Source organism: Lytechinus pictus, chromosome 3 (assembly GCF_037042905.1).
Source record: "Lytechinus pictus isolate F3 Inbred chromosome 3, Lp3.0, whole genome shotgun sequence".
NCBI lineage: Eukaryota > Metazoa > Echinodermata > Echinoidea > Temnopleuroida > Toxopneustidae > Lytechinus > Lytechinus pictus.
Window position 1 is genome coordinate 4505618 of NC_087247.1, and position 15640 is coordinate 4521257.

The window sequence follows — 15640 nt, forward strand, 5'->3', positions numbered from 1 at the left end:
CAGTAACGTTAGATCTAAATTCTGAAATCTAATTTTCGGATCGTTTTTTTGTACATAAAACATCACTTTATAGGAAAGAAATTACATGCAAATTTAAGATAAAATATATAAAATTCAGAAATATCGTACGTTAGACCGCAGTTACTGTTATTTCCTTTCAAATGATGAACAAAACATAATCATCCTCGATCCTTTCGTTTGTCATCGTAAGTTGCCATCTTGGATGACGTCATCATCCTTACAGACGTATTTACCAGTCGCTATACATCGCGATTCGTACCATGCATGCCGCTCGCATATTCAACTAACGTATATGTACGTGCACGCTATCAAATTATTAAAGTGCGTTGGAAAACCGGCTGGCAGGCGACTACGCACGCGCAAATACCAGGCTCATCTCGGGCTCAACCACTGAACTAGAAATACGTATTTCTAGTTCAGTGTGGGCTCAACACGCACTCCACATACATACAATTATGTACACACATTATCAAAATTGTCAAAAAACGGAATTTGAAAAGAAAAACCATAATGCCGTAATTTGAATGAAAAAACGTAATGATTACGGCAAAAACGTAATGGTTGGCAGCTCTGTATACTGTACATGCCTGAATTTATTTTGTCTGTATAAGTTCACTGTAACTATTTTGACCACATTACTTTGTTCTGTTGAAAATGAAATAAATAAATTGAATTTATTAAAATGGATTTCAAGAATAGCAACTTGGAGTACATGTTTGTGGTGGAATGTTAGATGCAATGTGTGTATTTTATGGTTAATGTTGCATGATATTTTAAGCAATCTAGACTAAGCATGCATGTGAAAATTAAGAAAGCTCTAGGAAATCAACCAGAATGAAAACAAAAAGAACAATACAAAGAAGCATTTTTTAAAGGCAAGCTGGGTGAAGGAGATTAATGACCTGAAAGTTTTAAGGAAGGAAGAAATTACACGATAAAAGCAGAAAGACAAGCAGAATTATATAAGAATGTACAAGTTTGTTGTGTAAGAAAAATCAATAATGTTCCAGAGTTGGGGGACGGAAGAAATACATTTTATTTAATGTGCATTTAAAAAAAAAGGAGCATTTAAGCACAGCAACCCCACGCATGCAATTTGATAGCTGGATATATAGTGCTAGAATGATACATAGGGAGGAATGTTATCCGGAGCATACTCCATGTTTTGTGTCCATGTGTTGTTGTCATGTGATGTTGCCATGGCTACGGCCACACCTTCTTCCTCATTGTCTAGGTCTCCAAGGAAACACGCACCATCAGGTATATATGCCGGACTCTCCGATCTCAATGAATCTCGACTCTCTGTTGAATTCCGGGTCGAGTTCTTTCTCTTCCCATCTTCGCCCTTCTGGACTGCTTTCACCTGTGTAATAACAGTAAACCGTTACTTAAAGTTCAAGTCCAGGACCCCATTTTGGGGGAAGAATAACGCAATGATTTTTCCGCAAACATAAAATAAATTTTAATTGAAATTCAGAAAATACTAGAGTGGATTCTTTGTACATCTAATGGAGTTATTTTCCCTGTGGCAATAATCTCATTCTAGATGTAGAATTATTTGAAGCTTTACTCGATAGGATCCTTAAATTGGCAACAACATTTTTCTTTTAAAATTAATGAACTGAAATTCATAATGAATATGTTTGAAAGTACGACATTTTTCAATTAACATTGAAGAAACAATGATTTTGAGTTCTATCATGCCAATTTAGGAATTATGATGATTTATAATTTTCTTTTTTTAGTTTTAAAAACATTTAATGAATGATATAAAAAAAAATAGGCAGATTATCTGCATATTGTTTCATATCCTTCCTTTCTCATGTATTCTGTATGATTTTAGGGATCTATTTTGAAAAGTTATTGGGAGAAAATACACACTTGGTCACTTCGTCTTGAACTAGATAAGAATGGGGCACTGCTTTAGGATGAAAAGGACCAATTAACGATACCTTTCTTGGTTCAAGTTTCTTGACCGGTTTACTGTGATGAATCACTTGACGGATCTGGTAGGCAAGTCCCTCTCTGGTACTGGTGTCTGGTTCCATCCCATTCATTGACCTGTACTCCAAAAACAGTTTTCACAATTTCATATTAAAAAGACATATTCCAGTTAACTATACATGTTTAGACAATAAATGTAAAGGCAACATGGAAGTCATCTATACTATCAAATCATAGTCTGTAGGCACAGACCCCGTTTGAAAATCTGATCGACAAGTGGGTCTTCACATAAGAATGGCGCAAATACAACTTGCTGTTTGAATGAAAGGGACCTTCTGGGCACAAATCACTACCAGGGAATTTAAGGCTGCATATTCTGGCCCCTTTTCCGCAGGTGAATGGTTAATACAGAAAACTAATAAAGAGTATGGCATGGTACAATTTTGGAAAATACTTAATGACCGAGTTTTGAAAATGCTGTGGAAGCAAATAGCAATGTACCATACCTACATGATATACCCTACCCAGGTGCAAGGATAAAAGTGCGACTGCAAATTAAAGTTAAATCTTCAGTTGCATGTGGTATATAATTTGTCACTGCACCAGTCAGATAATGCACAGGGGTCGCAGGTGGGACTACAAAAAGAGGGTAGCATGGTTGTGAATGATGGACGTTAGAGATGACAAAAAGGCTTAGAGTGATAAACTTTATCCTTGTAAGTGTATGATCAAATACAATAGGTCATTGAGAGTGAAACTTTTTAGGGAGCCTTTAATGAAATAATCAGTGATTTTAGCGACAACTGTTACAGTTGTGCTCAAAAGTTAGTGAGCCCAGAGAAACAAACTTAATTGAATGAAATAATTCAACCCGACTTCACAATATCTAAAAACATGGCTGAATTTGACCACTGGTGGGGTTCACTAACTTTTGAGAACCACTGTACAGTATATGTGACTGAAAGCCATGCATCTGCTAGGAAAAGACCAAATAAGTGAAAATCACTCCACTGATGTCTCGACATCACAGGGCACTGATCCATGACGGCTGCCATCACAGACATTTTCTGTGAAATTCTTGGTTTTGACTGGCTATGAAGCAGTGTTACTATGGAAATGGTGAGAAACAACTTGTCAATGACGACAACCCTTCAAGAAACAGATCCATGTAATAAGAATAATAATAATCCGCTTTTTATATAGCGCTTAATACATCGGAACGACGTGTCTAAGCGCTTTACAGATATATTATTACCCCGGTCATCGGATTCAATCAGTCATTCCCACACACAATGTGTGCACATCCTCCACTCCCTGGGGAGTATTCCAGTCAGTCGCCTGTGAGGCGCACACAGTACTGGACAAGCTATACAATGACTTTCACATCCTGAAGCTAGTTTCATGTTATATTAACAAATTTACAATAACAGTTACAAGCTACTGACATCTTCAATCTGATTGGCCGATAGTAAATTTGTTATAGGAATACTGCATTTTTTAATTGTAAATAGTCTTTATGAAACGGAACCCCAATGATTTCATACCGCTGGGAGCCATGGCACACCGCCATGATGCTAGAGTTACAGGCATCGACTTCAGTCATCACTTCGGTCAGAGTCCCAGGGGGAGGCGGGTCTAGATGCAGAGCTCCAGCCATATCCCTCTCAACGGTGACCCGTAGACCCTGGGATAGGTTCCAGGTGATCTGATGTCGGGTGCTGAGGAAGTTCTGTAGATGGCTATTCGTAAATTCACCATCATGGTTCTTAAGAAGGTCGTCTCGAGATTTGCCTTCAAGCTCGCGGCATAAGCGGGCATTGTCTGCTGTTGACCGACCTGTAAGATTGAAGGTAATGGACAATGATTGTTGATTTGTAATGTCCATTCTTTCATTAACTCACAGTCTCTGAATTACCCACTCAATCAACTCATCATAATGGTTACTTACTCCCTCACTCAACATCTATCCATCATTCATCCATCTACTCACCTCCTAACTCACTCACCCATTCATTCATTCACTCACTCACTCACTCGCCCACTCACTCACTCATCAATTCACCATTTACTCACTCACTCATTCATCAACCACCCAAATCACACACTCATCAACCCACCATTCATTCACCAATTCCAACCAATCACCAACCAATCTTTCATTTACTCACACTCATCAACCACCATTAACTGACTCATCAACTCGCCCACTGACTTACTTATCCACCTTTTAACTCATTCACTCACTGTATTCACTCAACAACTACTCACTCGCTCGCTCACCTTATCTCCAACTCATCCATTCACCTACTCGATAACCCCCTCACCGAACCACCCACCCACTCACTTACTTATTCCTTTATTCCCAGAGTTTTAAATCAATGTTTATTCACTGAATTGTAATAAAATATACATTCTTATCAATCAAGTTTTTCAATATTTATGACTATGTAATAAAGCAATTACATGGAAGATTGCATCCTAAATTTCTAACCAATTTCTAACAAATTTGGTGCTTTAGAAAGAATGGTAATCAAGGAAATTTTACAAAGCCAAATCTGGGATTTAAAAAGCTTCTGATATCAAATTTACGGTTGTTATTACACATTATCTTCAAATTGACTTCTTGTTTGGAACTTTAAAGACAAAAATCACAACTTCGAATAATTACAGACATAGCAGAACTTAAATGAAAAACACTAAGTTTCAAATAGATTAATCTTCAGTAAGATTTCCATCAGCAATTTTGTAAAAACAAGTAAATTCCTTAATTAATTGTCAATGTTGCCTGCATAAAATTGCAAGATAAGAGACAAGCATTTATCACAGAGAAAATGGAAACATGAAGGTGTACTGACCTTTATGTTGGTTCCTGATTAAAGGCTGGTTCAAGAACTGGCACATCTCAGAGGCACTATTGATTCTCTTCATCTTGGTTGATACCTTGTCTGGGTTCTCCAAGAACATCTTCATCTCCGAAGCACTTGAGATAGGTTCCTCGGGGCCCTTCTTATTAGTACCATGCTTCCTCTCAAGGTACTCCCTCATCTGAGAAGCACTGGTGATCTCCTTAGGTACCTTACCTGGTATGACTGATGTCTCCTTCTTGGACAACTTGCTCTTGTCCTCGACAGTGCTCTTCGGTTTCTTCTCAAGAGTCTGCAGCTTCTTCGGATCTTTCTGCGGTTTGGTTGCTGGTACTGTTTTCATTGGATCGGCAAGAGGAGTCTCTGCAGAGGTTGGTTCTTGACTTGGTGGTTCCTTCGGTTGTTGATCAGTTCCACCTATAGGTTTACTTACTGTTTTACCCACACCTATTTCAACATTCTTTTGCAGATTGTTCTTTGGCACAGCAGGATGATCCTTTGGCAAAACAGGAACATCCTGCGTCGGAACACTGCTTTTCGTCTCCGCTCCTGCGGTAGGCACATCATCAACTTTAATTTTCTTTTTAGCAGGCTCTTCTTTAATCTCCTCAAGTTTTCTCTTCACACTATCCTTCTCTTTCACCTTTTCTTGCTTTGCTCCTTTCTGGGAATCCTTCCCCCCATCACTCTCAACCGAATTTGTTGTATTTTCTATGTCTAAGTCTACTCTTTCTTTCCCACTTCCATCTGTCACAGTGTCCTTCTCTTTGATTAATGCATTTTCCTCAGGTTTCATTTCTACATCTGACATACTGACTTTTCCCTCCATAAGTACGCTCTGAGCTTTCATCTTCATATCTGTATCATTGCCATTTCCCTTGGGTAATGCACTTTCCCCGGATTTCTCTAGGACTTTGCACTCTTTTGGTTTCTCTACTGTGCTCTCATTGTGGCTTTCTGTAGAATGTGCTTTAGGTTCTGAGGTAGCGTCCGAGGTGGTTGAAGAGCTGCACAAGACCTGATTGCCCTTGGGTGTCACTGACGTGGGAGGATTTGCAGAATTCTGCAAGGCAAGAACACATAGGAAATCAGAGTTTTAGCAATATACTTGCAGTTACTGTAACTTTGAAAGAGTAAATCTTTCAGTTGTAAATCATTCAAAGTACTTCTGTAAATTTTTACGGTTTCAACAGTTCTCAGTTTCTCTGAATTCATATGTATCTTACACTTGACAGGATCCCAATAATATCAAATAAAACTGGAAATGATCAAAGGGATACTAGTCTAACATGAACAGCACATACTTTACGGGAAATGGCAATGTCAGATTTTTTTATTACATATATGGACAGTTCGTTGAGAACTGATAAACGCACATCTCATCCATCTAAAAAATACTTCCAGAAAAATAACATTCCGGAATCAGTACATACCACAAATTTTTGAAAATTTCTTCTGTTTATGCAATAATTTATTGAAAAAAATAACTGAAGAACTTTACACCGCTATATATATCACTTTATAGAATGCTCAGATATTTTGAAGACAGTGTATTATTGAAGGCAAGAAGTTATTAAAACAAATAAACATGAAGTACAGAATCATAACTACTGAATTGACAGGAAAGTCTACCTAGCTTAAGAAATAAAACAAATAGAGAAATAACTTAACACCCCCCCAAAAAACAATTGACAAAAATAAGTCATATCTATGTAATCAGATGTATACTGGCTGTTGTATGAAATTACATAAATAATGACATTATATTTGTCTAGCTGTATTATTACTTCTATACATTTCTCATTTGGGAAACAGTGCTTAACTGCTCACAAAATAAAGTAAAGCAAATCAAAGGGGAAAAAAATCAGAAAATCTAATAATTAATTCTCCGATTGTCTAATTTGCACATTACCTTTATAACATGCTATAATTCCATAATATTTTGCCCAACTGTTTAGTAAAACTTTGAAGTCTATTTCATATTTGTTTTATTTTTATTACATTCAACTCAATAAGAAGGTAGACTTTTCCTAAAAAGTATTGAAAACACTCTTCTTAAAAATGAAAGACCATTGTTAATTGAAAGTGATAAAAACCTGATCAGATCCTCTCTACAGAATTTTATCAAGAAATTAATTTCATGATATACAGTTATTTACACCTACTTTTAATACTATATAAAACATTAAAAATAATAAAATAATCATCTAAACCTCAAGTCAGCATTGATTAAAGATGCTGATTGAATATGTTCTATGTTATGAATTTTCTAATTCTTTATGATATTGCTAACATTTTTTATGTAAGGATATATTTATTTGGTAAAATACACTTTTCCTGATAAATTGTGTACGGTACTTGCAGCAAAGCAATAAGATGATTTAGACGGCAGGACGCATCTAATATGCAATCAGAAATACTGTTATATCTGCGTGCATTAAAATTTAACATAAACTGAGTAATAGCAATGACATTTTTAGTACATGGAAAAATTTGTCTCCTTATACTAAAAATACAAGCATCTAGATTTTTTTGGTGATATCTACATGAAATCTTTATTATGAGTAGAAATAGAAACACAGTGTTGGACAAAAGGATTTTACACATCCTGTCATGATTTTTTCTTTTTGGCAATAAAAATCTTTGATTGCTTGGGGCATAGAGTGTAAATATATTGTAGAATTTAAGAGTGATCTTTTCTTAAAATGATAGATGATGACCACCTGATTAAGCTCAGCACTTAGCAATCAATCTTTAATTACATTTTGCAATCAATTGCTGATATCTTTTTAAATCCAATTAAAAATAATGGTGGGCTTTTAAAAAAATGTTTTTTTATCATTATCTTCAAATAATAAAAATAGACAATTCTTCTGACACCCATAGTCCTCATTGATTTTTTTATCCCAATTTTTTGTCCTTAAAAAATCAGTTAAAAAATACTGAAAATCAAATTACTTATGTTGTTTTCATTATTCTAGAATTGCTATTAATTGAGAAATTCATAACCTTAAAACCAGAATAAAAAGTTTAAAACTTAAATGGCTGTCATGGGTATTACTGTAGAGTTTAATGTTTTTATGATGACTAAATTTTTACAGGGCCAACATCGAGGAAATTTCATCATGGAAAAAAAAGTGAAAACGCAGCATTTAAAAGTGAAATAATTAGGAAAATACATGTACGCTGGTCGCTGAAGTATTAGCTTACATTTACAATATTATCTACACGAGAGGCAGAGTTGGTAAATTTTTATCGGCCATTAATTATAAAGCGAAGAATAATAGAATGGACAGGATTTAAAAGATATAGTCTAATGAAAATATTTCAAAATTACAGTTAATCATCTTTTACTCTCAAACTCCATTTTTGTGAGAACAAAAAAAAAATTTCAGAGCACTATCATTCTTACTGGTAGAGAAAAATAATAACTTAAAATGGAAATAAAAGCTCATAATTCTTGTTCATACACAGCCCCTACTTTTTCTATTTAAATTCATCACTTTTCGTAAACATGGTCAGTTAAATAAAAACTATGTATATTAACTTCCAGCACACATAAAAAACTATGGGGGTGGGGACCAAGCAAAACAGAAACGCAAATGTCACTTTTTGGAAACAGAATAGAGAATTTGACTCTGTCCAATATCCCATTGTTCTAAAATGACTGTCAATCTGAGAAGATAGGCTCCATCATAATTAGCCAATGCAGGTTTGGAGGTACGTTTATAAGTTACGCGCAACTTTACGACGATGAGTTACCCTATCTTGCGCAACATCGGCTACATGCAATAATTTCCTCCTTTAAGTTAAACATAATGTCTGTGCATTTCATTCAACCCTTATCAAACTTTAAAAAAACATAATATTTTCCACTGAGATCCATGTTAAAACAAAAATTTTTGAATATCAACAAAGATCAGAATATTCCAACTGTAGCCGTAGTCAAAATGATTGAGAATCTAATAAAATTGTGTATAACTTACAAACAGCTATGTGAAAAATCTCACAGGCGATGATCAACAAAAGGGCAACTAGACCATTCCCAGTTCACCAAATGGGTTTATAGTGGTAATACTGTTTCAATATCTTGCAATGAGACATGATGGTAAAATACCAAGTGGCATTTTCTCTGAAAATTTCCAAGCAAGTGCCCAGTTTGGGCATAATGGACAATAAAAGGCTTTCCAATAACTATAATGATATAAAAAGATACAGCAGTAATAATCTATCATCATGAATATAAATATTTGTAGACCTTATCTGAATTGTTCTTTGCTAATCTCTCCCTTTCCTCTACCAAGGCTTGTAGAGTGGCCCTCATCCTCGCGATCTTCTCATCGTCGGTCTCTTGCCGGACCTTCTGGACGTTGGTGTCCCCAGATGCCCCTTTGAGAGCCAGGTCTATCCCACCGGTCAGCATGCTGTGGACCTTGGACGCTACTTCTTTGATCTGTGGGGGCAGATCAGGCTTGGCAGCTGGAGAGAGAAAGTTTCGAAGACATAACGCAATCATCATCCAATCCAAATTCACAAAAATGGTTTTGAATCAGCCAATTTTTTGCATTCAATAATTTGCAAAAACAGTAGGCACATTAAGCGGTAACCTTAGTAACAAGCATGAATATGACAAAAGTGAGCATTCATTATTGAATTCTTTCTCAATGTATGTGCTGAAATCAGCATAAATACTTAATATAATCAGCATAAACCAGGGTTTCACACCATCTTTGTGAATTTGGGCCACCATGATTTCATAAAAGAATAAACACTAATATAAATTTTTTTTTTTTCTAGCTTTGTTTTTTTGGAATGTATATATTTATATATATGATGTTTATTTTTGTGAAGCACTTCTAATATAAAAAATAACAATTTACCAAGAGTGTTCCTATATACAAATAATGAATGTTTATGAGTGCAATGGACAAAATACTTCATGAGGTGAAAGATGCATTTTAATAAGTGAGCATAAATTAAAGGCAAAAATGTCATTTTTAATAGTGTTCAAAGAGTCTAATTGGCAGACTGTGAGAGCCCAGTAATTCATTTTGAGTATTGAACCTAACTTGGAAGCAAAATACAATGGACTTAATGTTTATAAGACAATTTCATTGCTGTAACTGGAAATTGAAAATACAGATAAGTCATTAATAAACAGAGGCTATGTCTCATTTATTGATATTTGAAAGTTATAGAATTTCTGTGTTCATCTCAATATTGCTATTTAAGCACAAATAAAGTCTTCTTTTATAATATGCTACAGGAGATAAACATTTTCAATTTAGAATATGAACAACAGTAAAAACCTTTAGAAAGAAAAAACATCTGACAATCTCCCTTCAACTTTGTGTTTGTGGATAATATCTTTTAACTGTTATCATCTATAAATGAAATTGATCTATACCTTCTGGAGGTCTCCTGTCCTGAGGTGGTCTATGCTTGGCACTTGGTTGTTGGCTTGTCCAATCGCTGCTTGACTGACGTTTGTACTGTTGATTACTTGAAGGGTTAGATGGGTGCCTTTGCTGGTGATGAGGCAACTGTGGAGGCCTTTGGGAACTAGATTCCATTCCCCTTGGAGGTCCTTTAGGAGGACCCCATTCTTTACTTGACCAGTGCCCATGGGGCGGATGACCAACTCGATGATCTGTCCTTGCCGGTTGTTGCTGGTACTGTGGGTGTCCGGGTCGATGATGTTGTGACAAGTGAGCAGCGCTGCGTGGAGGACCCCTTTGACTTTCTTGGCTGACAGACCGATGCTCTGTTCTTGATGACTGTTGCTGGAATGGATGATTTTCAGGCAGATTGGAACTTGGTGGAGGACTACTTGGACTGTCTTGGATGACAGGCTGATGCTCTGTCCTTGCTGGCTGTTGCTGAATAGGATGATGTCCTGACTGATGAGGTTCTGGCAGATTAGAACTACTAGTAGGTGGAGGACTGCTTGGACTGTCTGGGATGAGAGACCGATTCTCTAGTCCTGATTGATCTTCTATCAGATTAGAACTTGGTGGAGGGCTACTTGGACTGTCTTGGATGAGAGACGGACTCTCTCTCCTTGCCAGTTGATGTTGGTACTGTTGGCGTCCTAATTGATGATGTTCTGGCAGATTGGAACTAGGTGGCGGACTGCTTGGACTTTCTGGGATAACAGTTTGATGCTCCGTCTGAACGGGTTGTTGCCGGTGCTGCTGTTGTCCTGTTTGATAATGTTCTGATGGATGGGAACTGCGTGAATGATGGCTTGGGCTTTGTTTACCCACATGGATATTTGGCACTTCACCAAGTTGCAATTGTTTATGATTTTCAGGTGGGTCTCGCTTGGCATGGATCTCTTTGGTTTCAATCGAATGTCTCCTTTGGTCTTTTGGGTGAATAGGTTTCGGATGGGAATGATCCCAAGATTGCTTATTGCCAAGTTGATCTCTATTCCTGTCAGTGAAGTTTTTCCAGTCTTGTCTATCAGTGGAAGGATGTTTATCAATGGGTGATGCTGACGGCTTTGAATGTAATGCTGTTCTTTGGTTGCTTTGCAGACTGTCCATCTGCTGTGTCCTGGGAATGAACACATTCAAATTTTCATCCACTTGCTCATCAGGACTCGCTGGAGACATTTCTGAAACTTTCTCCACCTCATCGTCATCTTCTGGTTCTACTGAGGATTGTTCTACAGATTGTTCATAGGATGGCTGCCTGGGTAAAGCTACAGGCACAGGGCACTCCTCTTTGTCTCCTTTGACACCAATGTTCTTCAGTTCTTTGTTCTGCTCAAAGAAGAGCTTGGCAAGGGATGACTGAAACCTCAGCCGCTTCAGGTGGTCCTTGTCAATATCATGAATTGGAGCGGATTCCAGGTTTGGCTTTACTTGATGTCTTGGTTGCTTCACAGTAATATCTGTTTGAAAATTAAAAAAAATAAAAAACGTATTTTACTCTTCAAGTCTAAGCCAATTTTTATGTCAAGTATTAACAACCATGCATTCTGAAATACATCAGAGCAACATGATATAAGGCAAACAGCAAAAATATAAATCAATTACAGTCACATACAACTTTTTCTAAAACAAAAATAAATGTTGAGAGATTTAACTACTGCAACAGGAGAATAGTCATCAGAGCTACGTAAGTTTTTTTTTTTTTTTTTTGCAGGTGTTTCTGCATTTATTGAAAATTCAATATATGAAACACAGTTATCATAATGAATATAAAGAAATACAAAAATAAATGAAATAATTACAAATTGCGACGATTACATAATAGAAGAATAATTTACATAGATATACATGTAAGCAATAATATATAAAATAAAATGCAGTGGCTAGCTATCATAAGCAAAATGCTTGAGAGAATAGCAGCCAGAGGAAGGCAGCTACATGAAAACCTTTGTAGAGAAAAATTCATGGGTCTATAATAATGTCACATAATTATTTGAAATGTTAAGAAAAAAAAGGGGGAGAGGGTAAAGGGGTCAGGTGAAGTGGTGCAGATGTGGGTGCACGTGCAGGTGAGATTTTTACAAATACTTTGATACAAGAAACCTTTTTAACAAAGCTTTAAAGGAAAAAAGAGATGTAGCTTGTTTGATGTTATTCGGCAAAGTGTTCCAAACTTCAGGACCGTGATGACGTATTGTTTTGTGAGCAATTATTATTTTTGGATTTGTTAGGTGAAAGTCAGATGAATGTCGTGTAGGGTATGAATGTATGTCTCTGTTGTAAACAAAAATATTACGGAAGGATGCTGGAATAGTGTTGTTGGAAAATTTATACATGAAAATGGCAGTTTGATAAGTGTGAATATCGTAAATTTTCAATGTCTTAAAATAATGAAATAATGGATCAGTATGGGCGAGATAATGAGAGTGATAACAAATACGAAGAGCTTTCTTTTGAAGGCGTAATATTGAGTCTATTTTTATTTTGTTACTATTTCCCCATGCTATGTTACAGTAAGAAATGTGTGACAAAATAAAGGAGTTATAAAGCATTAGTAATGATCTTTGAGATAGATAATATTTCAATTTGTACAAGATGCCTATAGCCCTTGCAATCATCATGCTAATATTACGAATATGACTACTCCATGTTACGTTAGAATCGATCAATACACCTAAAAATTTTGTTTCCTGTTTTTTGTTAATGGGCATATCATTGATATAAATGATATCGCGAAATACTTGTTTAGAATTAATATGTTTAAAGTACATGAAGTTTGTTTTATTTATGTTAAGGGAGAGTCTATTTGATTTAAACCATAATGATAATTTTTTTAATTCTTGATTTAGAGTTGCAACTAGAATGTTTAAGTTCTGATGTGAATAAAATATGTTAGTGTCGTCTGCGAATAAAACATATGTAAGTAAAGGTGATGCATTTACAATATCATTCATATATATTAAAAATAATAAGGGACCTAGGATTGAACCCTGAGGTACTCCACATTTAACGGGACATGTATGGGATGACTTGGATTTAAAATTAACAAATTGACGTCTATTACTTAAATAGTCTGTAAACCAAGAATGTACAATACCTCTAATTCCATATGTCTTTAATTTACATAACAATATATGGTGATTCATGGTATCGAATGCCTTCGATAGATCCATGAAAACCCCAACAGTGTGCTCTTTTTTGGAAAGTGAATCTGTTATTTTATCATATAATTGTAAGATTGCATAGTCAGTTGAGTGATTTTTCCTAAAGCCGTATTGGTTGGGAATTAATAATTGATTTGTGTCCAGTAGTAATGAAATAGGGCGGTAGTTAGCAATTTGGCAAGGATCTTCTCTTTTGTATATGGGGATTATTTTGCAAGTTTAAGTTGATCCGGGAAAATTCCCTTTAAGAGAGATAAATTGAAAATATGTACAAGGGGAGAAGCCACAAAATGAATAATTTGTTTTAGTAAATATACACTGATACCATCATGGCCACAAGATTTAGTAGATTTCAAGGATCGGACGATTTCTAAAATTTCATGAAGATTAGTAGGATTAAAAAATAAAGAATGTTCGGCATTGTTATGTAAATATGTAGAAAAGTTGTTGGTATTAGTGACAATGCTAGATGCAAGGTTAGGACCAACATTGGCGAAAAAAGAATTAAATGCTTCAGCAATTTCGGTAGGGTTTTTCGTTGTATATCCGTTTAAAAGGAAATCAACATTGTTAAGATCATTCGTTTTCTTACCTAACATTTTGTTTACTGTGTGCCATAATGTTTGATTATTATCTTTATTGTTTTCAATTTTGTTCGAAAAGTACGATTTGCGTGCCAAACGGATTATTGACGTTAATTTATTACGATATTTTTTGTATTTGTTTTTATGTTCTTGAGTAGGTAATTTTAGTGATATTTTATATAATCTATTACGATTAAGTTGTCTAATGGCTGATCACGATACAACAAGGTGATGACTAATCATGACTAATATTTTACTTTTTCAGGTCAGAGCTACCTAACCCGAATAGTGATTGATCCTGACAACTAATAACAATTTTGCCAGGTGAGATCTATCAAATACAGTATGCCAGGTGACTGATTGTGACAACCAATAACCATTTTGTCAAGTTATCAACATCTCAGGTGGTTGTTTATGATAGCTAATAGCTATCTTGTCAGGTGACTTATTTAACATGTCAAGTGACTGATCATGACAACTGTATCTTTTCACTAATGTCAGGTGACCAATGGCAGCTAATGACAATACATGTCAGGTGACAGTTATCAACATGTCAGGTGATTGTTTTTGACAACTATTTTGTCAGGTGACAGTTTATAACAACCAATAACCATTTGTCAGGTGACTGATCACAAGACCAAACTAACCTGTAAGGTGACTGACCATCGGCACACATGATTCAACAAGGCAATGCATGATTTTAGGATGCGAGGTTGAGGTCAGTCCTAGATTTTGAGTCGTCCTGCCAGTCGGTAGGATATACAGCAGCACTCTGTCCCCTAGATCCTTCTTCAGTACCTACGAGAGGAAAAACAATAATTGCCTCGTCAATTTCTATTTGATTGTAAAGAAAAATCTCAGTTCTCCATCAAAAGGAATTAAGCGAGTCGGTGTTTTCATACAGTTTTGAATAACTTTACGCACAACCGGTGCCTATTCTTGTGCGAAATGATATATCCCTATGTAGCTAACTTAAAGATAAATTCCAGTTTTGGTAACGATCTCAAAATTACTTTTTACAGAATCTAATATAATGACCACCCAAGTGTTTGATTGTATGAATAAAAAATATGTGCCAAAGGATTCTGGAAGAAATTGTGTAATTGCTGAGAAATAAGCAAAATAAGCGCGGATTCGGTCACTTCCGTCGGGTCTTTATTCCAGCAATAATAATACACTGTCCCACGTGTGCCTATCTGTGTTGGTGATCTTCAGTGTGAACATTTTTCAGCGTAGATTTCAAGATTTCACAAAGTTCAGTTTATGTAACCGTACCAGATCTAGATCCTCGATGATTTACTGACAATTAGGCCTGGTTTTACAGACTTTCTCATGAAATCAGTGTTTACTGCAACTACTGGCACTTCTCTTTAACTGAGGACGTTTTAGTTGTGCGTAAAGTCGTTATTAACTTTACAAACAGCTTTATGAACCACCCAACAGGGCTAAAGCAGGGTTTATTAACTTGAATGACTTTGTGAGGGCTTATACTTAAAGGGGAAGTTCACCCTGAAGATGGGCAGTAAAAAAAAATATGGACATCCAAACCCCCTATGAGGAGCCTTCCTGAAATGATTTGCTTCCACTTTGTGTGCTTCATATGATAAGGTGTAATACACTCAACT

At 35.9% G+C, this 15640-nt stretch overlaps 1 protein-coding gene across 1 annotated transcript in view; it reads right to left on the reverse strand.

The window, feature by feature from the left end:
* The window catches only part of LOC129257956 (uncharacterized), a 56268-nt gene that overhangs the window by 12351 nt on the left and 28277 nt on the right, over nt 1-15640 (reverse strand). Inside the window, exons 12-18 of the mRNA XM_054896406.2 lie at nt 14663-14813; nt 10237-11727; nt 9088-9308; nt 4821-5892; nt 3510-3801; nt 1974-2082; nt 1276-1384 (exon numbers count right to left, since the gene is read on the reverse strand). Coding sequence (XP_054752381.2) covers nt 1276-1384; nt 1974-2082; nt 3510-3801; nt 4821-5892; nt 9088-9308; nt 10237-11727; nt 14663-14813 — 3445 coding nt within the window. The remainder of the gene's footprint in view (nt 1-1275; nt 1385-1973; nt 2083-3509; nt 3802-4820; nt 5893-9087; nt 9309-10236; nt 11728-14662; nt 14814-15640) is intronic.